The sequence below is a fragment of the Larus michahellis genome, chromosome 7 (assembly GCF_964199755.1).
Source record: "Larus michahellis chromosome 7, bLarMic1.1, whole genome shotgun sequence".
In the NCBI taxonomy this organism is placed as follows: domain Eukaryota; kingdom Metazoa; phylum Chordata; class Aves; order Charadriiformes; family Laridae; genus Larus; species Larus michahellis.
In genome coordinates, this window is record NC_133902.1 from 9582984 (window position 1) to 9608714 (window position 25731).

General features: G+C 48.8%; 1 protein-coding gene across 1 annotated transcript in view; it reads left to right on the top strand.

The window, feature by feature from the left end:
• Positions 1-3389: 3389 nt before the first annotated feature.
• Positions 3390-25731, top strand: part of WSCD1 (WSC domain containing 1) — a 31706-nt gene continuing 9364 nt past the window's right edge. The window contains exons 1-6 of the mRNA XM_074594566.1: positions 3390-3839; positions 4033-4077; positions 13078-13774; positions 18321-18435; positions 19788-19972; positions 23109-23230. Of these exons, the coding sequence (XP_074450667.1) occupies positions 13348-13774; positions 18321-18435; positions 19788-19972; positions 23109-23230 (849 nt within the window). The 5' untranslated portion in view covers positions 3390-3839; positions 4033-4077; positions 13078-13347. The remainder of the gene's footprint in view (positions 3840-4032; positions 4078-13077; positions 13775-18320; positions 18436-19787; positions 19973-23108; positions 23231-25731) is intronic.

Consider the following 25731-nt stretch of genomic DNA (forward strand, 5'->3'; position numbering starts at 1 on the left):
TACTAGAGATTTGTTAATTAGCTAATCACAGAAGAGTAACTCTTTTTTTAAAAAAAAAAAAAAGCAACTGTCCAATGTGACGCAGGTCTCGCCGGTGCTGGGTACGGTGACAGGAGAGCACTTTACCATGACATCTAACCTGGTGGCCTTGTAAACGTATACATCGATTTAATTCGCCCAGCTTAATTAAGGCTTTGCAAACCTTATGTGGACAACCTTGCTTCAATTTATGATCGCCTTGTTTTGTTTACTGAAGTTACATTATAATTCCCATTTTCACAGAGCTGAGATCTCATGGCTCCCCATGATTATTAACATCACCCAATCCAGAGGGTTTACCGACTTCTTAACTAGTCTCACTAGACAAGCGAAACTGAAATAATAAAGCAAGCTTTAACACAGTCATTCGCTTGCTTTAGCTACGTTAAACTAAGCCAACAAAGCTTTGTGTACAGAAGACCTCGGGAGGCCCGGCCACGCGGGAGCAGAGCCCTGCACACTGCCGGTGCCGGCTCTGAGGGGCTGGGGCAGCCACGGCACGCGCCCACCGCGGCTCTGCTGGAGCCACGCAGCCTCCACAGGGACACGGAGCCCCACTGCTCCTTCCCCGAAGGACTCCGCTGCCATCGTTTCAGGATGCGGTACACTCCCCTGCGATACAGCCCTACCCTTCCCTTATTGCCCTTGCCGATTCCCCCAGAACGGTGCTGGCTGGAGTCTGGAGCAGCGCCACGGCGCTGCCGTCTGTAACCCTCTCACTTGGGTCACCTCGTGGCAGCAGGGCTCTTGCCCATGGCTGCACCGAGTCTTGCAAGTCCCCGCGTGGCATTTCGTACACAAAACCCTGGAAACGAGCTGGCATTAACGAGGGCTTGGCGCAGCGGGGCTGAGGTTTTATAAAACCTGGCAGTTCGTCTGGGCTTTGCCCGAATTCAGAAATGAAGGCAGAGCAGCTGCCAGAGCCCCAAAGGATGGTGGCTGCCCCGAGATGCTGTGGCTGCCCCATCCCTGGAGGTGTCCAAGGCCAGGCTGGACGGGGCTTGGAGCAACCTGGGCTGGTGGGAGGTGTCCCTGCCCAGGGCAGGGGGTGGCACTGGATGGGCTCTGAGGTCCCTTCCAGCCCAAACCATTCTGTGCCTCATGGCCCCAGCACCAAACAACGCCGCGTCACGGGCGTCGCCCTGCTGATAACGCTGTAGTGCAAATTGGGAGTTTGGTACATTTTCAGCAACGTTTTTCTCACTGATAATGCTGAACTTCATTTCCTGCCACTGCTTCACCTGGGCAGATTCCTGTAATTCTATTGATTTAGGCCCCAACCCAGCATAACATTTAAAAATGTCATCGCATTAAACATTTGATCAATTTAATTTCAGTAAAATTAAATTAATTTCAGACTTTTGCAGCCTTAAAGCTGTACGCGCCCATAAAGGTTGGATGGGTTGCAATCTAACAGATGCACAACTTCTCAGGGTGAGACTACATCTCCAGACACTGGTATTTCAAAATCTAAATGTTACACTGACAAGCCTCAGGGTTCTCCGTTAATCCAAATTCACGAAATCAATTGCAGCCCTATCAATACATTAAGTCCCAGAAAATATTTGTTAAGAGCAAAAGCATTTTAGCTGTTCATTTTCACATCTTACCAGGTCTGAAAGATTGTCAGATTTATGTGAATGCTGTAACAGCTTGAAACCCTTCATGTTTCCTTCCTGGATTTCTGTATACGAACACTATTTGCAACTATTGCAAATTTGTTCGTAGAAGGATCTTTTGCCAGCAACTGCAATTTTTTCTCATAGAGAAAGACAGGCGTATCTTGTGGCTAGATGGATCTGCAGTTGTCATTATGACTTTATATTTTTAAATTCTACCAACCACAGAAGCCCCAGCGTGCACACTCACAGCCCTGCAGAGAGTAGCTGGGCACGACGAGGGACGCGCAGTGCTGGATGTCATGCAGCTTGCCCACGGCTGCCGGGCCCTTGGGGGCAGAGCGGGAAGAGACCCCCCATGTCCCAGCCGTCCCCCTGGTGCTGGTGCCCGCCTGGCCGGCGCCCCTTGGAAGCGCACAGAGACTGGAAGCAGCACAGGCAACGGGGCCGGGCACAAAGCGCAGCGGCGGCCGTCGGAAGAGGTGCTGCCGGGTGCTGGGTGCTGGCGCAGCGCCCACACAGGGAACCTGGGGTGTCGAGGATCTGGCCCTTGGAAGGCAATCAGCAGAAATGCAAAGTCCTTTTTGGTCTGCCATGACTGGAAATTATTTCCCACGTTCTGCAGCCAGGCACTGAAGATCCTGCATTTGTTTGCTTTTAAGACAAAACAGCCTTCAAAGAAGGAAAGAACAAGTAAACTGACAAACTGCAGGAGCCAGGAACAGCACAGTTTGCTTACGTAGGTCTAAGACAAGAAACACACCCGTAACTAACCCAATGCAAAACACAAAGGTGGTAAAATTCATCCCTCCATGCTGGCAAACTAAAGGTTGAACATTTCCAGCATCACTGTGCTATGTTTTGCAAAGTGGTGAACGAGTGAGATTAGTCTATGGCTCCCGCCTTCGTGTGCATTTCTAACCCAGGTCTGCTGCCCAACTCGAATATTCCAAAGTCAGCTAGCACGTGTGGAGATCTGAAATGACCCAGGGATCCAGGTCCCTCTGCTCTCAACTGCGGCGCCTGGAAAGGAGAGTGTCACTTGGGCAGCGCACGCCCGGCCTTGGCAGGCTCAGACCCCGCTCGCGGGGCTGTACGGAGAGGGATCCACACGCGCGGCGTCACTAACCCCCGCGGGGCCGGGCAGCACACAGAAGGGAAACAGGATCGGTCCCCACGTGGCATCCCAATTCCCTCCTTCCTCTCAGAGCCAAGAAAAGCCCCGAGTGCTGCATTCCCACAGCCAGGCGGGCGCTGGGTCTGACACGACCGACCCGCACTCTCAGCGCAGGGAGAACGGGGGTCCCATAACCGCACCCCGTTTTGGCTGCAAGAGACAAATCCCCACACGTCTGATTTCAATATGCAAAGACTGGGGGGTGCTTCAAAACCACACGCAGTTAGAAGTGTGCAGCCTGCTCCCATCTAAATGCAGATGGCTTTAAGAATAATTATAAATTGATCAATCTCCATGTGAACCAGTAGCAGAAAGGAGCCCGTACGTGCAGGGAAGACAGCAGAGCAGAGCAGCCAGTCCTGAGGACACCGAGCAAACTGCCTTTCAGCTCTCACATTTATAAATAATTTACTCCTATCCACCTGTGCCCAGAATAACAATTTGCTGCCTGAAATCTCCAAGCCGGTGCCGGGAGCTGCCGGGGACTCGCTTTCCCGGGACCCTCTGGACCTGTTGGGAAGGGGCCCGGGTCTCCAGAGGGATCTGCCCCTAGTGGGAAGAGGCACCGAGAAACAAACACAGGAGCATCCGTTCAGCTGATCGCATTAGTCTTCCCGCTGCTGCCGCCGCCGCTTCAAGATCTGCCTATGCAGCCATCCGTGCATTTAGACAAATATATAGAGAGAGACGGAGTGTATGGGCAGGTCTGGAAACGTCTGTAGCTGCGGAAGGCTGCAGAGCGGCAGACGTAAAGGAGCGGCTGTTTCCCGACCAGCGGGAGCGTTATGAAACACGAGTGTAGCGGCTGTGGCTGAGGATTTTGGCAGCGCAGCGCTGAGGCTGCTGCGATCCCGCCTGTTGGCGCAGGAGGCCATGGAGGGTTTCTCCGTCGCCAGCCCCTGCAGGGCGCAGGACCCCGGCCCCCCGGCCCGCTGAGCCGCAGGCACCCCGGCGAGGGACCGCGGCGGCCAGCAGGGAGCTGTGCGGGGCGGCGCGGGCGCGGGGTTAGTCGCTGGCACCAACATCTGGAGGGAGCGAGTGCCGCGCAGAGCACGGGGGGTGCTCGGGAGGATTAGGGCTCTGCGTGCCGGAGCGGGAGGCAGAGGAGGATTAGCGGGGAAGGGCAGAGGGAGCAGGATTTATCAGCTTTTCAGATATGCGTTACAGCTTTTTATAATATTTCACTGGATTGTCTAGGACTTTGCCTGGCTACAACAGCAGTTCCTCGACCATAAAAGAAAGGTGAGTTTTTTCCTCTTTTTCTTATACGGTTGCTTTATCTGCTTCTGCAAGCTGTTTGTCAGCTGGCCTTGACACAAGTAATAACCAGAGAACTTTTTGCAGAGGCTGAGGTATTAACATTCATTGCAGCCTGAACGGCTGCTTGATTTATTAAATTTATCCATGGCATCTAAGCGCACGAGGCTTAGCTGCATTATTTATAAAGATTGCAGTTTGCTCTCGAGATGCCCTTCTCTGAGCATCCACAAAACATTATACTTGAAAAGTAGGCACGGCTACCGCGAGTGTGTGTCTGTGTCACAGCCTGCTGAGGCAGCCTGGAATGCTCTGCTTCTCCAAACAGTTTCTGAAGCATCATCATGCTAAATAAATAGACTCTAACAATTTTTAGTAGGTGGGTGTTGAAGGAATTTGGATAGTGAGGGGTTTATGAAAAGCACTTTTTAAATACCTATGATTTAGTTGCAGATCTGCGTGTTATTTTAATTCCAGTAGATTTCCTTGCACCCAGGAAAAGATCTCATCTCTAGCTACTATGGGATGAGGCAAAAATCAATACATGGTACATTTTTTTACAACAATCTCTTGCAGAACTTCAGCCTATAGCCACAGAACCATATTGTTTTTTTTTTTTTGAAATTGCAGATAAAGTATCATTTGCTGGGTGCTTGAGTTCTTAACATCAAAGGGATGTACATTATGCATGAATGGTTTATTATTGATCTCAGTACTTTCTAGGTTCAAGACTAGTGTTTGCTGATAGGTCTCAGTTTATCAGTGAGTGCTGACAGCAGATTGTACGTTGTCTTTTGAGCACACGTCCCTCCGTACAGAATGTATACACATACATACATCGTGTGTATCTGTATACATATCAAACGTAGGTATCTATGTGTCTGCATCTTTTCCACACTGGCATGGAATCAGTCCTCCTGATTATTACTTTATCACTGAGCTAGGCAAAAAGTATTGGATTAATGGACGAAACACCCTATTGCCATGGTACGCTGTCTGTTACAAGCTGCCACTGGAACACTTCCCAAGTCAGCACTTGTCTCACAACAAGCCTTCCTGGGCCAGCCGCCTCCTGCAGGCTCTGCTGCATCCCTCACCACGGGCTACCGCGCTCCCCAGCAAAATTCCTGCCTACGCTTACACCTACCTGTGCTAGAAAATTGGGCTCCGAATATCTAGTGAAGGAGCCGCTGTGACCACATTTGCACAAGTTAGCGCCGACTCTCCAGCCTGCGCAGGCTGCAGCTCTGCTCTGTGACATTGCCTCTCACTCCCAGAGCTGAGTTATCTGTCAACTGCAAAACACCTCCCATATCGTACACAGTGGACGCCGCGTATATTTTTAACGTGCATTTTCAACTTGATTTGACTAGTTTACGGACTATAGAGTTTTCCTCCACCTTTCTGCTATCTTTGCGTAAAGATTTTTTTCAGCCTTATCACAGTTCATCATTATTTAACAGTTTTAACGCAATATCAACGTCAAAGATAACTCTGCAATCTGTACATCTTGTAGCAAGCGCACTTTCAACAGCGTGGGGAGGGAGGACAGGGGAGGGAGGAAATGGTAAACTTGCCCGAAAGCCTTCCCAAGCTGCAACGTTTGCCACTACAGCGTGTGGAGAAATTGTGGTGCTTCTGCCTCATTTCTAGTTTGTTGACAGACCTTACGTTGTGCTTAAAGTAACCCTCAAAGCAGCGCTGTGTCAGACAGAGTTGCTCACAAGCCAGGCGTGTGTGTAGTGTCAGCACAGATCCATCCTCCAGCAAGAAAAACTTTGTCAGTTGAAAGGAGCAGTGATTGCTTCTGGAAGCCCCAGGAGCAAGGCCAGATCCTTTGGGAGGGAAGCTGGATGACACATTGGAGCTTCAGGGGCCAGGACAGGCTGAAGGTCCGTTCACTTATGTCTCACTGGGCACCTCATTACTGAAACCCCCTAGATGAAAAGCTTCATTTTAGTGAGAAAGGGGTGGAAGAGTTAGTTTCTAGAAATATTTAAAAGCCAAATGATTCTCTAAATCAAAAAATTGGAGGTGGCCTGGAGAGAGATGAGGAAGAAACGCTTTTATTGTATTTAAATACAAGCCCTGAGCAAGTTCTGCAGCAGCAGAACTGAATGACGTGCTTTTCACACGGAGGGAGACGCAGGATGTGCCCGAGCAGAGGACGGGCACTAACACACCACCAGCCTCACCTGCCTGGGCTAGACATCCTCCTTGGAGCAAAGAGGAAAAGCAACTTGAGTTTTCCACTTGCCTTGCAGGAAGGGCAGAGATGAGAAAACAGGAGAGCAAAGAGGTGACGCGGGCTGCAGTGGCCGCGGAGCTGTGCGGCACGTGGCCGCGCCAGGCTTGAGCCGCGCCAGGGCTGTCCCCTGTCCTGCTCGCGCTGCAGGGACGGGGCTGCCCTGACAGCCTGGTGGGCTTTGGGTGGGATATAACCTGGTCAGCTGTTGGCGCAGCACGGGGGGAATGCCTGCCAGGGCCAGAGCTGGAGGGTGCTCCTGCCTCTCCATCGGATGGCAAACGCCCTGGGAAGGGCGAGTAATTGGGTTCCAGCTGGGTCCCGTCCGAGCACCGCACTGTAACTGCCAGGAAAGTCAACCATCAGCTTATATTCCATAGACCTTATCTCATGGAAAGGTGCGCATTTAAGTCGGTGAAGGAAGTGAATAGTATAGTAACTCCTCATCGAAAATTTCCTTTCTTTTTGGTGAAAGAATATCTTAGGAAAGGTGATAGAATGACAAAATCATCTCTTTTCCCGTCCTTTGCATGAATTCCTAAATTACATTGTTAAGTTAGTGAGACGAGTCCACATGACACTTTCTTAGGGAGCTAGAAAAAGTAACAATGGACCTGAGCCAAAATCCATCAGCATCAACCTATATCTTGATTTGAGTGGATTTTGGCTTAAGACAGTAGAGTACCAGATTTCCTCTAAGCTTTACTTTTAGCACGTGCTGCTTTCCACACAAATGCAATCCACGGTTCCTTTTTTTCCCCTCTTATCCCATGATTTGGAAATTGGGAAAGCGTGGAATGTCAAACTCCTGGCCACGTGTGACAACTCCGGCCATGTGTGAAAGTTCGGCTGCGAGAAGCACTCGCTGTTGGCCAGCTCGCGACCGACGCTAGCAGACACTCAGGGTTACTCAGGGCGCTTTTAGCTATCGGAATAAAGGGAACTGCAAATATTTGACAGGATCCCAACATTACATTTGTGGCTTCTCAAGAGTTTTCCTTCCTGCGTGCATACACGCAGTATGATGTTGGCCTTGATTTTCCAGACAGCCTCAAGAAAATGGCAGTGGACACCTAAAAGAAGGGCTGCGAGCCAGAACCCTTCAGCTATGTCCTAACTGGCTACATTTGTCCTCAAAGAAACTGTCGAAAGAAAGGAGAAATGTGGAAGAGGGATGGATTTTTCTAAAAATAGCGTTCATGAGTCCAATTCCCTTCAGTTTACAACAGAAAACATAGTCTTGCTTCCGAGCCAAGAACTCTGAATTTGCAAAATCCTGCTGGTCTTTAGAGGAGATCAGCTATCGATGAGCTGCAGCCGTCACTGTTGAATTGACCCAAGTTTCTGCATTGAGCAACCTATTAAGGGACAGCCCTCAAGTGAGCAACTCTTCACCTGCAAGTCCAGGGCTGTTCTTTAGTGTCTTGGCCTTTACCATCATTCATAGCATCACTGAAAGCATTCAGTCTTCCCTTAAAAATTCTGTAACTACTCCTTTAGCTGGGAGAGTAGAATTGCCAAAAACTTTACCATTTTTCTCCCGTTTCTCTTTACGAATATGTTAACGCAGCTGCCTAGCGTGACATCTTCTGTCACACTTTGCGAGGTCATTTTGAAAGCATGGTACTGACCCACTTTTCCTTATAGTGACTTTTTAATGTCAGTTACAAATCTGCTATTATGTATGTAATGAAAGAAAAAGAAGAATTAAAAGAAAACCAGCACTTTGACTTGGAAATGCCTCAGGTCTGGTGCTTAGTCCCGTCAGTGCCGCTCTGAGACACAACGTGCTGAGCTCGCAATCTGTGCCGTGGCATTTCTCACCTGAGAGCACTGCAAGGACACCGAGGAGGGGGTACATTTCCAGGGTGGTCTGAAATGAGCGGCAGACAGACAACTCCCTTCCTTGCCTCCTTCCGAAAGAGCTCCCTAGAGTCACGCCAGTGGTGCAGGTGTTCCCCTATCTGCTAACCACACCGGGTTTACGAAATATTGATAGAGCTCTACAAAGATACGATACCCTTGACCACTCGGAGCGGCTGCTCCGGCGTCTGCCGTGAGTTGGGCTGGGGGCTCACACCCCTCGGTGCCGGCCGCCGACGGGCACGGCCGCAGGAGCTGGGCACTGCCAGCCAGAGCAGCCTTCAGAGCACAGCACTAACGTCCCCTTGGGGACTGCCGCCTCTGCCACCCGGCTCCGCCAGGCAACGGCCAGACCCTGCGGGCCAGGCTCTGAGCAACGTGGCCTGCAGGAAAGTTGCTGGAAAGCAAAGCTGCTTCTCTGTGGGTGCCGGTAGGACCATGCCCTGTCTGAGCACCGCAGGTTCATCAAAACCCCTGGGAGGGCATCGCTGACAGCCGGCACTCAGCACCGCGCACTGAAGCCTGAGGGCACCTTGATTAACAAATGACCCACCCGCTCGACGCGCTCGAGAGGATTCCCCAGCACTGGGACCGTGTCTGAAACGTGGCAACCAGCCGGCAAAGCCACTGGTGGCCAAGGCATGCCAGATCTAGAGGGACCTTTCTTTTAAGACATTGGCTTTCCCAGAGACAGTGACAAGAATCGCAGCATTGCCCAGTTTAGGAAATAGACCGAAACAGATTCAGATTTTGAGATTCTGGGATTTCGGGTAAGATGCGTTTTTTTAGCTCTGCGTTCAGGCCTGCTGGTATGTATAGAGGTCTTACAGAAAACATACCTCAAACTATTTTTTCTAATGACGCTTCCAGACAAAAAAATTCAGGCACAAACAGCTAAAAATGCTGTTCAAACAACTAAACAGTTATCTGAGTTCTAAACAGGTAAAGATTCACCCGTCACTACTACAGTGACTAAATCCACGTTTTATAAAATAAGATCACTCAATGCTTTTCTGAACCCCATCAAATTCTTGCCCTCAGTAACCAGATAATTGGCCATTTTACAACACCACAGGCACCAGAGGCACCACCTGTTCCATGGTGCAAGGGACCCTTTCCTGGCTGAAGGCACAGCGCCCAGCAGATCACCACCGCTCACCACTCCAGAGCTGATCCTCGCCAATGCTAATTATTTCCCTTTTTTTTTTTTTGTTGCAGCATTAACCCTTTCACTGTTCTCGTCACCTAGAGGTCTTCTCCGCTGTTTAACAGTTCTCATTGCCCATCTCAAAGTCATTTCAATTACCATTTTATGATTTTACTGACTAATTCAGCTCTCAATTAATATGGTCCTAAAACCCCTTTGGCTGTGAGAACTGATAAATAGGAACAGAAGACTGTATTTTTCTTCCATTTAACTTCATTCATTTTAAGTGAAACGTGTATGAAAAAGACAAATGATACATTTTCTATTACCAGATACTAGTTCATATCCTCCTTACTCTTTCCTTTTTAATACCATCATCAAAAGTGATGCGCTTCAATTCTTTTAGGCATACTTTGATGATATTGCAATATGCAGTTTATGGAAAAATCAAATGACTTTTTTTTATGTCAGCAGCACTCTCCGCTATTTCCCCACTAAAAAGCAACATTTAATTTTTGAGTTGCACATTTGCAGCAGTTGCTGTGGGCGGAGAGTCTGCTTATTTATTTGGTTGGTTTTTACTACAATGCACTGTCATGGCAACTGTACTGAGGGCGAATGCATCTGGAGGTAATTTATATATGTCATATTGACTGCAGTAAAACTGGCTTGTACCATTTAAACTTTTTCAACCAGCGGGCAAAGGCAAAGTTAGCCTTTTGAGACCCAGAAGCAGCTTCTCCTTACTGAATAAATAAACAAACAAACAAACAAACTAGGCAGAGCAACAGGAGCTATGCCAAACGTTTCTTGGTGTTTGGGTGCAGAGCTTGCTGGATACTTAAATTAGGTCCGATACCTCGGGCAGTTGCCCTGGTTCTGCTGGTGCACAGCAGGTTGTTCATCCTGCTGATGGGGAGGCAGCGATTGTCCCCCGTTGGGGCGTTGTTTGGGCCGGCGTGGCCAGACCCGTCTCCCTGGCACCAGGAGCATCTCCGGGTGCTGCCCAGGCGAGCAGCAGGTGCTTTCGCCATGGGGATGGTGCAGCCTCCGCCTGCTCCCCTTCACAGCACTGCGATCGTGGAGAAACTCCACTGAAATCCGCTGAAAGACTCAAGCACGCAGTGGCATTAAAAGGGGCTAAATTGGGCCACTGATGGAGTTCAAGCACAACATGCCCGACCTCCGCTCCACAGTCCCTCTCCAGCCGAGCTGCCACCTCGGCATTGCTCGTTAGCAGCGGCCAAAGGCTGCCGGCTGCCGCGGCACTGCTGTCCCAACGCAAAGGGCTTGGACACACTTGAGAACTTTGGCCCAAAGCATTTCTTGATACTCTAACTCGATCACTTTGTGAGTAAACCAAGAGAGCTCTGAAACCCTGAATTACAGTTGGGCAAAAATGACTGCAAGCCTGATAAGTTTATCTAGCCTCATCGTCCGCTAGGGGCGCAAAAAAAAAAACAAACCCAAAAAAACCCAAACTTAAGCCTTTTGAATACCCGTGTGATTGCAGCCATTACCACCTCACTGATGAGGCTTCCCAGCAGCCTTTTATTAAGAAGGGCCATCCCTTTGCATTACAGATGGCACCTCCAACCCTGTGCTGTCTGCTCTACCACGGCGTTCAGCTGCCTCCTGCGTTGGCCAAGCCTTACCTCAAAATACTGTACGCCACACGTATACAGTACAAAATACTGTATGTAAGGAGCACGGTAAATTCCCAGTCAGAATCTCAAATGGCTAATACACACATGCATCTTTCTTTTAGATTAGACAGCCCTTTTTGGGAATAGCTCAAGTTTCCAGCAGCCCCACGTTAGGAACAACTAGTGAATCACATCATACCTATGCTGATAGACGGTATTTTTTCAGATAAATTAGCGCAGTAACAATCTGCAGTATCTAATTATGGCTAATTTCCTGTTCATCTGCCTAGGTACTCCTGACCCTTTTACTGTAATTCTTGAGCACTCACAATGTTGATCAGAGATTTTCAATAATTTAACTTTAAGGGTCAGCTCTTCAGCTGGTGTAAATCAATGCATTTTCTTTGGCTTTGGAGCTGATGAGAAGGGAGTTGCGGTAACTCACAGTGGAGAAAGTGGTCTTAATTGACTACAGCATGCTCCTGCCTCCTCGCCCTCCGCAGCCGCTCGCTGGATCTCCCTGGCTGCCAAGGGATCCACAGGTACTGTGGGAAGGGAGCAGTAAGTCCGCCTCAGGCTGAGCTCTTGGAGAAAGTGTAGAGATAAACACGTAAAATATTTTTTGATATTATTCAGCCTGATACAATTGAGACCAGCATGCACAAACTTTTAAAAAAAATAAAAAAAAAAATCAAAAGAGCGCATCTAAATCAGGCCCCCAAGACCACCCAATGTACGATTAGAAGACACAGATTCCTGCCTTGTGCCAACCCTGTTTAGCAACCGAGGCTGAAAGGTCACACAAAAGGAATTCAGGCTCAATTGACAAAAGATTCAGCTGAGCTTTAATATACTTCTGGCCTAGAAGCTTTTGAGCTTTGGTTTTGGTTGCTGCTTAAGACAGAAAGAAGTTGCACAACTAAATGAAAAAGGGAATGGGTAGAGGCTTAATTGGTAGCAGCTATTTAAGAAAGACACATAAATGAATATCCACAAAACTTTAAATCACACACTGAAACAACAAATGCAGTGAACGGATGTTTCTTTGCCGCGACTGTGGATTTCAAGAGAGTGCCCCAAATGCAAGTTAAGCAAAAGCCATAATATTTTCTTTTCTGGAAAACACTGCATCTTTTCTCAGCACTTGCCTGGCTCCACAGAGAAGTGATAGACTGGGAAAACAGGAACTTATAGGGAGATGCCAGCTCTTATTTGCTCCAGGAGGTTAAAGGTTCCCCAGAGCACAAAGGAGCTTTTCTTGCCCAGACAATCCCATCATGGTATACATCAGCGCCACTAAAGCCTGCAAAGCTCAGAAGCAGTCAAGACATATCTGGTGAAACTTGAAACGAATTTTTATTTTTTTTTTTTTCCAAACATTCACTAGTTTTTGTCCATGCATCCCCACGTCAATATTTGGCAATAGAAATCTACTAAAAAAATAGCAGGATCTCTGGTTTCTTTTAAAGTGACATGCATAGCAACTCACATAGCTCTGTGTGTAACTACAGAACCCCCAGGTATCCTTCCAGCTTAAAGCCTGGCTTTGTTGTGCTGCAAAGAGATTAATAATTATCTTATCTTTTGTGAGTTGATGCAACCTTTGGGGTTTTTTTTCCGCCCAACACCCCTACACTGCTGTTTCCTTCTGATCTGCATTTGTAGCTTAGCTACTGTTCTGCTGAAAGGAAGGAATTTGGTAACACCTTCCTAAGAAGATGCCGATACTGTGGCTGTTCCAGCCAGTGACAAAGAACGGAGGTGTTGGCTATTGACAAAAGAAAACGCAGAACTTTTTTTTCCAAACATCCCAAGAGAAATAACGTCATCATAAAGGCATTTCTTGTTCATTCCAAGTTAAAGTAAGGAAAAAAAACCCATAAGGCTGAAGATCTGAAGCTAGCTTCTGCTTAATCAATCCTTCTCATTGGATTATAGTTTTTATAGTGCATAATTATAAACAACAAATGGAGAAATGCTCAGCTGGGGAAAGAGAAAAAAAAAGGGTGGGTGGGGGTAAGTCACCCTGATGACAGGTAATTTCTATTTGGATGGGAACCAATCGTCCCCCCTTGGTATTTCAGGTTTCAGCATCGGCTGTTGGGCGGCTTGGCCGAGCAGGACGATGGCATCGCCCCGGGTGCGTGCGGAGCCCCGGGGCCAGCTGGGTGCCTGAGGACAGTGGCTGTGCCCCCCCAGGCTGCTCCCTCTGCTGTGGCCGTCCAAGGAGAAGGCTTGTCGTCAGGAGAAGGCACCGAAGTGATGGGCTGAACTTATGGGAGGAACCAGCGCCCGGCCAGGCGCAGATTCAGGGGCCCGTCGGGAGGCGTGAAGGGCCCAGTTTCAGTAAGGGCATGGCCAAAGCTTTCTTCAGGCTACAGAAGTTCCTCCGTCGGACCCAGTTTCTGCTCTTCTTCCTCACAGCAGCTTACCTGATGGCTGGCAGCCTCCTGCTGCTACAGCGGACCCGCTTGGTTATCCAGCAAGGTTCGCGTGGGACCTCTGCTAATCAGGCCCTGCCGGTGCCGGAGGGGATGGCTGGGGTCGGTATCGCAGACCCCCGGACGCTGCAAAACCCCCGCCCCAGTCCCAGGCTGCTGGTGGGCATGGACGCCATGCAGGAGCCAGCCCTGGACCAGCGGCACGGCCCGCGGTGGCTTGTGTCCCGCAACTCGGAGCTCAGGCAGCTGAGAAGAAGGTGGTTTCACAGGTTCATCAGCGACCAGGAGCCCATGCAAACAGCGGGATTTAAAGCGATGAAGCACACTGCTGAGCACCAAGGTAAGGGATGCACCCCGGCCCCGTTTTCTGGCACACACACACACCGCACCTCCTCCTAGGGCTGCACCAGGCAGAGAGGGGCGAGCACCACACAGCCTCCCTGCAGCAACACCTTCCTCCTGGCTCATCACCACTTTCAAACCATTTCTTGAGCATACGCACAGACCAAAGTATGATCCTGACGTCCCTGGTCATGCTGAGCTGCAACTTCCTCCAAAAATGCATTTTCATTGATTGAATGGAAGCCCAGACAGTGAAATATTCTTCCATAATGTAAATTCTTTTCAAGCAGGCAGAGATGAACACTGTTTAATTGATTTTCTTTCTCAGAACAGGAAACACTTTAAAAACGGGGTTTATTAAATTAATTATCCAAAACCACACAATACCTTAAGTCTAGAAATGCCTCCTTGCTACTAGCATATACTAAATTCTGCTATTGCAAACACTTTCGCTGTTCCTGACCTGCCCTCTGCGACCATCCCTGCAAACACACTGTTCTTAGGGGGACAAGATCCAGGCCACACAACCCTTTTTCCCTTCCTGAGTGACCAAGCAGCATCACAACGAAACGAGAACTCCTAGATGTCAGACAGACTCCTGGTGTTTGTCAAGTTTGCTGGAAATTTGCACCAGCCCAAAGGGAATGCAAGGGGAGTTCACAGCGCTGCAGCGTGTCAGCGGCCAGAGCACAAGGTATAAAACTGGAAGTTTTCCAGTCCAAATGAAAAGCTGTTCAGGTTTGACAGAAATCGAGTTCACGCCACTGTGAGCCTGATTCTGCTGCCCTAACCGCTGCTAATAAGTACATGCATGGATTGCTTTGGTTTGTTCAGCAGGAAAACTCTTAAGAAACCAGAGCAAGCAAGGAAACAAAACAGGAATCTGTAGGCGTTCATGTTTCCCGCAGGGCTTTATACCCTGAGGACCCCCAGAGCGCTGCACCATCCCAGGCAGGGTGGGGATGGGGGGGCTCAGGGCTGGGTGCCAGCGTGGGGTTGTCCCACCGCGGAGCTGCTGGCCGTGCAGCGAGGGCTGTAGCCCCGACAAGGCAGTCACCCCCAACAGCCAAGTGTCCCCAGGCAGCAGAGAAGCCCCTCGAGGAGCCCAACACGGAAAGCACGCGAGGTGACTGACCGTGCTCTCAAGGCTGCATCATCGAAGTATGACTTTGTGATCTTTGACCCATTGCCTTTTAGAAGAACTAGTTGTTCTTGGAGATGTTTCACTGATAATAATAATAATAAAAAAGGAACAGGATCTGGATGACTAGACACCACATTACTAAACCACTCTTTAGTTTGTTGAATAAATTTACCCAAACAAAGGGGCACCTTCTGCAAAAATCCCAGAAAACGAGCGACTCCTCGTGACTCCTCCCGAGTGAATTGTTAGAAGTGGGAACAAGAAGGTGCTGGTGATGGTGTATGGGAGATGAGTCACACAGCGTGAGTCAGGCAAAGTGTAACCACTGGAGCTACCTGCAGCACCAAGCTGGAGCTCCCAAGTGTGCTGCACAGGCGCTTCACAACATGCCCTCGCTAGCAGTTTCAGTGGCAGAGCAGAGAGGCTGCAAAGCGCAGACATCTCCCAGAGAACCCCACTGCATTTCGTGACGTGCCCTGAGCACGCAGCCCAGGTGCTCGGCGCCTGATGACAGCCCCTGGACTACCGTGGGACACGAGGTCGCACTGCTCCATCCTGCGCAGCAGTGACCAAGCCTGGCGCAGGGCAACAGAAGCTGTCCCCATCCTGGTCCCTATCCCTGGCGGGAAGGGCTGGAGGCAGACACTTCCAGCTCTCTATGGGAGGCAGACACACCTTCACCAAATACGTCTTTTGCTGACAGTGGTGGCCCCTGACTTTAATAAGTTCTTCATGGACAGTTGCAGAAATGAATCACACGAACGCTCCAGGCTACCACTTTTGTACCTGTACCTCATAAACCCAGTAGTTCGTATCACAAAGTATTACTTTTTTACTTTTGCAAGCGGCAGACATCCCGGTCTCAGCTGCCCCGCAGAGGCTGACGATTTCAGCAGGAGGGGCTCAGGCTGGGTGCTGCTTGGGCTGCTCTAGTCCCCTTTGCGCTTGGGGATTTTTTGATGAACGATGACTAGATAAAAAGCGAGAGAACAATGAACAAAAGAACAGATAAAAAGTAGAGAAATGTGATGAGTCTTTATGAGCTACTCTAATATTAGGCAGAGTATGAACCTGTTTTTAAAAACTTGAAACCAAATTAAAACCAAGAAGATAAGTTTTGGAAACGATCCATAAAGTTAGTTAAGGCTAGTGCCTTGCTCAAGTTCAGACTGTGGACTAAGGAAGTCCTAAGAAGGACTATTTATTGCTACCTCCCACTGAATTTTGTTGATTCAAATATGCATCATTTGAATATCTGAATATGAAGTGACGTTATTAATAATTACTAATAACAATATTGTCAACAAGCATTGGAATGCCTTTGGAAATTATCAATTAAAAATTTAACTACCTACATAGAGCATGTTATCTTCCCCCCTCCACTTCTCCTAGTAAACTTACAGGCTTGTTATTTCATTATGGATCCCTTCCCAGATGTCATGAACTCCTGCGTGGTTATCATGCCTGTTAAAGTTTCAGCGCTGCCCTGCGGTTCCTGCTCAGCAAAGCAGCGCATTGCCTTACCGCGGAGCCTGTATTCCTGCGTTCCTCACCAGTGCCATCCCAGTAACGCCCGGTGCTTCCTGACGCTGCACGGCCGCTCTGCCCCTGCCCTGGGATCGCAGGCCATCCTCAGTGGGCTTCTCAGGCAGACGCTTAACCTGAGACTAAACCAATGGCATCTGCTCCAGCAGATTGGGAACACCTCCCAGCTCGCTTGGCTTTGCTCTGTGTCCACCAGAAAGTGAGGAAATTCAAGTCTCCCTCCCGCCTCCCCCTCCACATCAAGCTCTCTCACCTGCTTACACTGCAGGTGGCTCAGGGCAGGGACCCCATGTTAACCCGCCAGGGAGACTAGCAAATACTATTAGTGAAACAAATAACAACAGGAACTTGTTAGGTAAAAAAAAAAAAATAAAAAAAATATTAAAAAGAAAAAATCAAAATTTTCTGTTATGGACACTTCCAGCAGATGGGGTGTTTCATAGTGTTTCCCCCAGCGTGGTTATGCCATCGCACAGGGTGCAGAGGTGACGGGGACTGGATCGCTGCCGTGCCCTTCGGCTCTAAGACGGCGGAGCGAATGGGATGTTGGTGCCAGGCGGGCGGCAGCCTGGGCGGGCTGTGGGGAGGAGGGCACACGCCGCCCCTGCCTCCCGACTCGCCCCATCTGCTGCTACTGCCTTGAACCAAAGTGCCCAAATCAAAAGTCCCCAGTAAAATGTAGAACATCGTCACTGCAGGTGTGTGACTCCCATCTTGTTAACAGCGTGCTGGGGGTGTATATTCACAGCTTGTGAATTTTCTAATTGCATATTTGCAAATTACCGATGTGCAAGTCTTTGAATCTGCTGTTGTGTTTGTAATGTTTAAATGTCGATTTATTATTCCTAGCTCCAAAATCTGTTAGAGTAGCCGGAACTTTCTTTTTCTTGGGGAATATTTTATTGTTAGTATAATCCTTTTTAGTTCTGTTTTTCACAATATATTCTTTTCCTATCCACAGCTCATGTTATTTAATTTCCCTGTGTTATCACCTCAATACGGCTACTACTAAAATCAAATTTCCTTTTTTCCTTCATATTTTAACGATAAAATGTAGTTCTGTACACACAATTGTTGTATAAACAGTGAAAATCTACATCATCCTTCCAATCATATATTAAAACATGGGCTAGATTTTTATAATATTTTGTTCGTGACAACAAAAAGAGAGGCCTAACATAGGATGCAGTCTAAGAGAAATATTTATCTTTCATATGCTAAGTAAAGCAAGATGTATTTTAAAAGATTAAATTTGCACTGGCGAAAAAGAGATAGTCCAATGCAATAGCTAGACAGTGCTGCCTAGTTAAGACTGAAGTTATCTTTCCATTATAGCTTTAATATAACTCTACGTACCCAAAGAAAATTGATTTTCTTAATATTTCTCTTGCAACATCTTATTCTCAACTAGAGATATTCAAGAAAGCTTGGGAGAAATCCAACAAGATTTCTCGAGGTTTTTACCGTTTTGAAGACTACTTTCTTCTTTAGAAATTCACCATGCTTTGTCACCGACGGCAAGGAGTTGAGCCGGTGGCAGCCGCCTGCGGGAAGCGGGGTGGTGGCAGCCTCTGGGTCTGCCAAGGCAGGCTGCTTAAATAACGCCCATAAGGGAAAACTCAGATTTCCCTTCGGTCCATTTCCATTCCAGCCTAGCCCTTCAAACAGCACCTACAAAGGTTCGGTGCCAGGGGACAGGTCTGCAAGAGCAGGCAGGGCCCCAGACAGGCTGGGACTTGCTTGAACACAGCCCTGCCCGCAACAGACGGCGCTGCATCGCCACTGGGTGGATCTTCCCCTCTCCCCCATCTCCATCCCCTACACGCCGCCTAACTCTGGTCTTGCACGCACACAGGCACCTACGTGGGATGCTTCAGCGATGATTCAAGGGAGAGGACGCTGAAGGGAGCTGTGTTTTATGACTTAAGAAAGATGACAGTATCTCACTGTCAGGAAGCTTGTGCTGAGAGGTGAGTGGCATTTTTGCACTGCAAGTTTTCTCTATTCTGACAATAAGTGGAACTGAACTTGAAATGGGAAAAGCACGCATATGTTAAATATATAGCATCTGTGAAAACTGTGATTATCTCATACCTTCAGGGATGGCGTAGCTCTGCTACCTTGCTTAAAGTAGACTATTTCACTGCTGCCTATCTGCTTTATTGTAGCATGGCTACTCACGATATATTTTCTGTTGTCCTGGTGAAAAAAAATACTGTTTCGTTAGATAATCTTTGTTAGATATTTGCCCTCTAGCCCAAGGCTTTGATCTAAAATATTAAAAAAATAAAAAAACAACTATGGACAAACTAGCCCTCCCAGAACCCGCAGAGAGCATGACGATGGGGCGAACGGCAGGGAGCTGGGTCGCTCCCAGCGCAGCCCGGGGAGCCGGCGGTGGTCAGGGAAAGGCAGGCACCGCTCCCGCACCGCTCGGCTGCCCTGGTCAGCAAAGGCGCGTGTGGGCCGGGGGCGATCATTAGTACCTGGGGCAGGACGCGTGTTTGCCTTTGCTGTCAGAGGCCTGAGGCAGCGCTTCGCCCTGCAAAGGGGACCCAAGCGTCTGTGCACCGCGACCGCAGGCTGCCGCCTCCATGCAAGTGCCAGCTCCCGCGCCAGGACCCAACAGTGGTTTCATGCAGCGTCAGAGGTGTTGGTGGCCAGCAGTGGCGTCTCCTGGGCCAGCGCGGTGGTGGGAAGCAGGCCACGGCTCGGGCACCGCGGGAGAGGCAGCGAGCCCTCGGCCTGCTGTCCAAGCGCAGCCTCGCCTCGCTGTGAGCTCTTGAGAATTGCCTGACTGCATCCAAAATGCCCAATTTTGGATGCTGGTTAACAGAACCTCCGGAAGGGGCTTGTCTTCTCTGTCACCCTAAACCATCTTAAACATTTCTGACCAAAACCTGAAGTGGTAGCTCTGGGTCAGGGTGGCGTCACCCCCAGGCCATCATGTCCGTGGTGCCGGGAGGACGAAGGCAAGCTGTGCTCCTGCGGGAACGGCACGAGCACATTGGCGCAGCCGCAGACGGGGCTGTCGCTCAGACACACGCATCAGGAGGCAAAGCGCACCTCGCCCTCCCGAGGACTGCCCCGAGCCCAGGCAGGCCACGCCAGGCAGACTGTGACCATTGCCGCTCCCTGCCATCGCCTGCGGTACAAGGTAGCCGCCCGCCTCGAAGAGGCCATGCTGGTCCCCGGGGCCGGCTGCGTCTCTGGAGCCAGGAAACAGAAGCAAACATTGCGCACGGGGACAGGCTCCCACTTTCGCTAGGGATAAACTCAGGGGGGTGCCGGTACCAACAGTGCCTGGTTTTGTTCCCCGCAGGGCTTACACCTACGCGGGCCTGGCGTACGGAGCAGAGTGCTACTGCGGGAACACGCTCCCGGCGACCACCTCGAAGCCCGAGGAGTGCAACAGCGAGTGCAAGGGGGAAAAGGGCTCCGTCTGCGGCGGGGTGAACCGTCTCTCCGTCTACAGGGTGGAGGAGCTGCGGGCAGGAGCGAGACGACGTAAGTGGGTGTGCGACTGAACAGAGGCGGCCGCTCACCCCGCGGGGGAGACGCCGCAGCCAGGCTGAGCGCAGGGACTGTCCCCGCTGCTCGTCTCGCTCCATTTGTCACCAGAGTCTGAAATAAGCAAAGGACAAAAGTGCCCGCGGGGCACAGTGTCCCTTTGCTGCTGGTCCGGTCCCTGGCTCCCTCCCTGAAATATAGCAGCGCTGCTCGCTGCCTCGGAGCGGCAAGGTGTGCCTGGTGCGCTGCCTCAGGGCCGCACATAGAACGTTAGCGTCACCGCGGAAGAAACAAAATACAGTGCAGAGCGACTGCAACAGCAGCAGAATTTCACCTGAGGAAAAACTACTCCCTTTCACATCCATTGCGGAGGGACAAACCCACATGTGTTTAAGAAACAGCCCTGAAAGTGGGTGCTCTAAAACAGAAGGGCAGAAAAGCACTCATATCAATGCCACCCTAAGCTCAGAAATGATCCTGAACAAATAGAAGAACAAGTAGAGGCCAGAGAGAGGGACACACCAACCCCTCTCCTAAGCAAGAGAAATGAGACCACAGAGTTTTGCTCTTACAGGTTCTTCTGTTTTAGCGGTGGTTGGGATTGTTGTTTCATCTTCGGATGACAACACTTACTCTACTGGTCATTCAATTAGCTACCACAGGAGATACAACAGGCAAACCTTTGGGCCAACACAAAGCGCATAAAATATCTAAACAGCTGAGCAGTGTTTAGGTTTGGCAAGCTCACAAGACCTTAAGGGATGTTATTTGCTGAGAAGCAGCACCAAGACCTTACGCTGTGCCAGTATTGATGGTACTTCATTTCTTCTTAAAGACAAGTCAAGGTTTGTACAATAATCACCCAGCTACATATAAATTATATATCAAAGGTACAGAGACCTAAATTGCTAGTGTCAGGCTGACAGGCACATTGGCAGGTTTCCCGGGACATGCATCACTGTTTGAATCTTCAGCATAAAATATATATACATATTTCACAGGAATGGGCGGCATCTATTTTTTTTTCCTTAGGTATTAATGAATTAGTCATCAAATTAGTCTAGCCTGGAGCTAGATTTGTATTTTGTTTGCCCTTAGTAATACCTGATATTTGACTGTTTGAAGAATCCCACAGACACAAGGTAGCTGAGGGGCCAACAGAAGTATTAATCACAATGAACAAGTATATTGGAAAGTAACTCAAACTGTAATGGCATCCGTGATTTACACTATGCAATACAGAGAACAGATCTTGCATAAGGCTTCTCCTTATGCAGAGCAGATCCAGTGGTGTCTCCATTTAAACCTTCCCAGACACGGGGCTTGCTGGCTGCCCTCTCTGCCCCTCGCCTCCCCCATCCCACCCCGCTCCCGGGGCACCACGAGCTGCGCAGCCCCTGCGCTGCGGGACTCCTGCCCCCGCATCACCTTAAACGCAACGAAGCTCAAAGTTTGCAGCTACTGCAGCCTGGGGATCGCTGGCACAGAGTGCCGTTCTCCTCGGGGCAGGACTCAGCCATCCTTCCTGGGGAAGCAGGCAGACGATGTAAATACAGCACATTTCCAGTGCGATCCGTGGGCTCCCTGCAAACCCCGTTCCCTCCCGAGTGCCGGTGTGGGCAGTTCAAGCTTTCTTCCTGACCCACTGAGACAACACTAAACATGCTCATAACCATTTTGTTTCAGGAATTAAATATTAGCATGAGATACAGTAGGAAGTCTTTCAAGAGCATCCTGAAAAGCCAAAAAACTTCTGTTCCTTTATTCTTTGGTGCCATGGTTGCAGTGATCTGGTCCCAGGCAGACTGCTCTTTCCCCCCAACTTGCATGGAGTTATTTTATTTTCACATCTCCTGGGTGATCCCAAAGATATAACACTGCTTCTAGTAACCAGTTTCAACAGTTACTAGAACAACATTTAAGCAGCTTCTCCTTAGATTGCTCTTGGCTCGTGCTGGAGAATCTGGGCCCTTCTGCCAGGAAATTCACGCAGAACCAAATTTTTCTTTCAAAACCGCGCTGCATCTCTCCTGTCATCCAGCCCATTTCCCACATCAGTTCCAGGGAGTATGGTTTAAGGTAGCCAGTGGGTGTGAACCAGGACTCAGAACACCTAAATTCATTCCCGAGCCTACCTTTTCCCTATGGAGTCACGCTAGGCAAATTCTGTCAATAGAGCAGTAGCACAGAGCGATGAAGTAAATGCATTTTCCGCCTTAGCAAAGCCCACAAAATCCTAAGAATTTCAGAAGTCTTGTACAACATGCAGGTTTGTTTCTTTTTGTAACCAGCCACACAATGTTATTTTCTTCATTACCATGAGCTCATCTGTGCAAACGCACTGCCTCACCCGGGGCAGAGAGTTTCCACCACAGCTTTGGGTTTTTGTTTGGCAAAGTCAGGGGACTTTTCTCTCTTAAGCAGGGGGGAAAATGGTATTGCTGCTTCTAACAAGTATTTGGGCCAAATCCTGACTTCAATCACAGTGATGCAAAAAATGGAGCAATTCTGCCAGGCTCTGTGACATTTATAGAGGAGCAGGTGAGATCAGAGGCTGATGCTCACGCCTTGAAGAGAGCTGCTCTCCCCGAACAGCTTACAAAAGCCTAGTTGGGATTTGGAAGGCTGCAGCAAACTCCCTGGCCCTGAAAAGAGAGAGCGAGGAGAGGAGAGGGAAAGCTCAGCCACTGAGCAGATATGTAGGAAGGTGGGTCCCCGTGGGGGTTTTCAGGATTCATTTAAATTCCTTTCTTTTCTGGTGCAGATCATGGGAAGCTTTGTAGATTTTTATCGGGGCTTTTAAGTCTTTCAGGGGAAGGCAGCCTTCAAAAGAAAACTGGGACTTGCAAACAATAGCAATGCCCTCCACTGGTGGAATTTAATTTAAACTCTTTGCTGCAGCCCTACTTTCAGTGGTTAGTACAAAGCTAAAGGCGTGCGCTCCTTTCAATACCACAGGATTTGCAACACATTTTTCTAGTGTATATCATGGTTTCTCTTATTTCTACAGCATTTGGAATATAAAATTTATTATATTACTTTTAGCTTCTGAACCTAATATTGTTCTTTGTGAAAGAGGCAGGATACTACGGACATTGTTTTCTCAAGAGAAACCTATTTCATATCCCTGCAGGGAGGAATGTTATCTATCGAGGATGTTTTAGAGCTCCAGAAAATTTAACAGACACCTTTCCAGCCTCTTTGATACAGCCCAATTTGACGGTGGAGATGTGCTCTGAATTTTGCTCCAAGAAAGTAAGAACAGATCTCATTTCACATCCTTTCTTTTTTTTTGTTATTTTAAATTTTAATCTACTAAAGGTATAGCAGAGATTAGCGCCTTAGAGCTTTGAATTTGTAAATGAGTTTCTAAAGGACAAAACTCATTAGAGTAAATGCCCAGTGATGCATCTGGTCCAACCGCTCTCTGGAGTGGGGAAGGCGGGAGGGAAAGCCATCAGGGATGCCACTAAACATGAGGCACAGAAAAGCTGTTCTAAGTGACGAGTATCGACCAGGAGAAAACCAAGAGCATTTCCGTGTCACATTCGAACCAAGCCCAGAGCCAGGTCTGACCTGGGGGAGGTCTCGGTGGCCGCAGCTCATGGGGAGAGACGCTGCCGGAGGGTGGACGCAGGCCGAGCAGCACCCAAGAGGTGGCTGCGGTGCCCTCCAGGGAGCTGGTCCCCCCTGGGCCCTCGGGGAGCAGAGCCATCCCCAGCGCCCTCCACTATGTGCAGCCCCCTCTGCTCCCTTCCAGGGTGGCCCTTTATGTCCCAGGGTCCCTGACAGTGCAGCAGCAGGCACTGCCATAGCGAACGAGAGGATTAAACACTGAAGTACCTACACGCAATTTTTACACCAGTGTGTAACTGTGTTGGCTGGGAACGTGATACTAAAAAAAAAAAAAAGCTGCCAGAGAAAGATTTTAGCAGATATGCACACTGAAAGCAAGTCGACTTTCCTGGTACTTTTATACAAATGTGTCTCTTTCCACATTAGAAGAATTTGTCCCGCTTTCACTATAACCTGTGTAATTTATATCTCATCTATTTTAATTTAAAATGGAATCATTGTAGAACTTCATGCCGATATATAAGACTACAAGAAAGCAAGGAATAAGGTCGGTTGTGTGCTTATTGGCTTTGGGACAGAAGGTGAAGGGACATGCTAACATCCGCTGTCCTTGTGCATACTCTGGGCCTGAAGCGTCACCTTCACTCATCCTCCACACCTATCACAGAGTAGGACCGTGGGTTGAAGAACCGAAGGAATCTGTCAATGATGGACTTGGGTATCCTCATGGGAGGGACCGTTTGGCCCGGGGCACCCTCTGTTTAGCGGCTGTTGCTGGGGTTGGTTCCCTTCCCTTCCTCCCCACTCTGATGGGGCTTAGTTTTTCATACAGAGGAGGGTTCACGGTGTGGTCAGATTTAGCCTGCAGCCACATTCAGCCTCATGCACTAAACTGAACATTCAATTACTTTGTCTTCAAGCATCACAAAATTGATTAAAACTATTAAGGCATGAACAACAAATCTCCTTAATTACTAGGTAGAGTGAGAAAGCTTTTCCCAGTCAACATATCGTCTATAGCAGCTCATCAGTGTTTTAAGAACGCATCATGGAATTAACTCTGTGCAGCGAATTGCAGTGAATCACCCATATACCCCCTGTACAGTAGCTTACAAACATGCATACAAACACGCTCTCACATCCTCTATGCATATAAATGTTCAGTAAAGCAGGACTTCACGAGCAATTCTTTACAAGCTCTGCCATTAATCTACTCCTATTTTTTTTTTTAGTAGATTGAAAGAAAAAAAATTTAACTGCCTCAGATGGGAAAGTTAGCATAGGAAGTTGGAAAAGAAAGCAATTTACCAGAGTAGAACCATGAAGTGTATTTTTAATCTATTCATAACTCTTAATTCTAATACAATCTAATAAAAAACAATTAGTGATTGAGCCATCGCATCATCTATGTTGCTATTGGAAAATGATTGCTTTCCTTACAGCACATAAGGCTACCCGTTGAGGCTTCATCTAACAAATTCTTACGTAAATAGTCCCATTGACATTAACTCTCACTGAACTGCAGCTTGCGGGATGGACGCCTGAGCCTGTGAACGCACGCTCTAAAGCTCCATGCAGAAAAATGCTAATTCACAGACCCGCAGATTTCTCCGGCGATACACCGGTGTTTGACTGAAGTGAAGCATCGCAGATGAGTAAGCTTGAGGACTAGTCCTGCACTTAAATTACACGATTGCTTAAAGCCATGACCACAGCTTGGGGCATAGGTAAATACACAGGTGAGCGAAGTGGATGGCTTGCAGCTTTGACAAAGTCACAGGAAGTCAAGATTGAAGGCGTTACTTCGCAATCGCGTTGCGCGCTGCATCAGGTAGACGCACAGTCCAAATAATCAGACGATTGATTACAGCACTTTGCACGGACACTGTGGATCCTGGTGCCATGCCCAGAACTAGTGCCGTGCTTCTTCCAGCGTCTGCACTGCCATCCCTGGAACTCTGGGAGCTCTCCCTTGGGAAGCCCCCTGCCTCCAACCCCTTGCTGCCCCCACAGCGGGGCGGCTGCGGAACAGCACCGCATCCACCAGCGCTTCTGCACACAGAGCATGGAGAAGAGTTTGCTCAGGTCTCTTCACAAAACTCCAGCCTTCCAGAAAAGTCAGTCCCTTGCAGGTGCCCCTTGGCATGAGGTACAAGGTACATTTTTATTCTAGGCTCTGT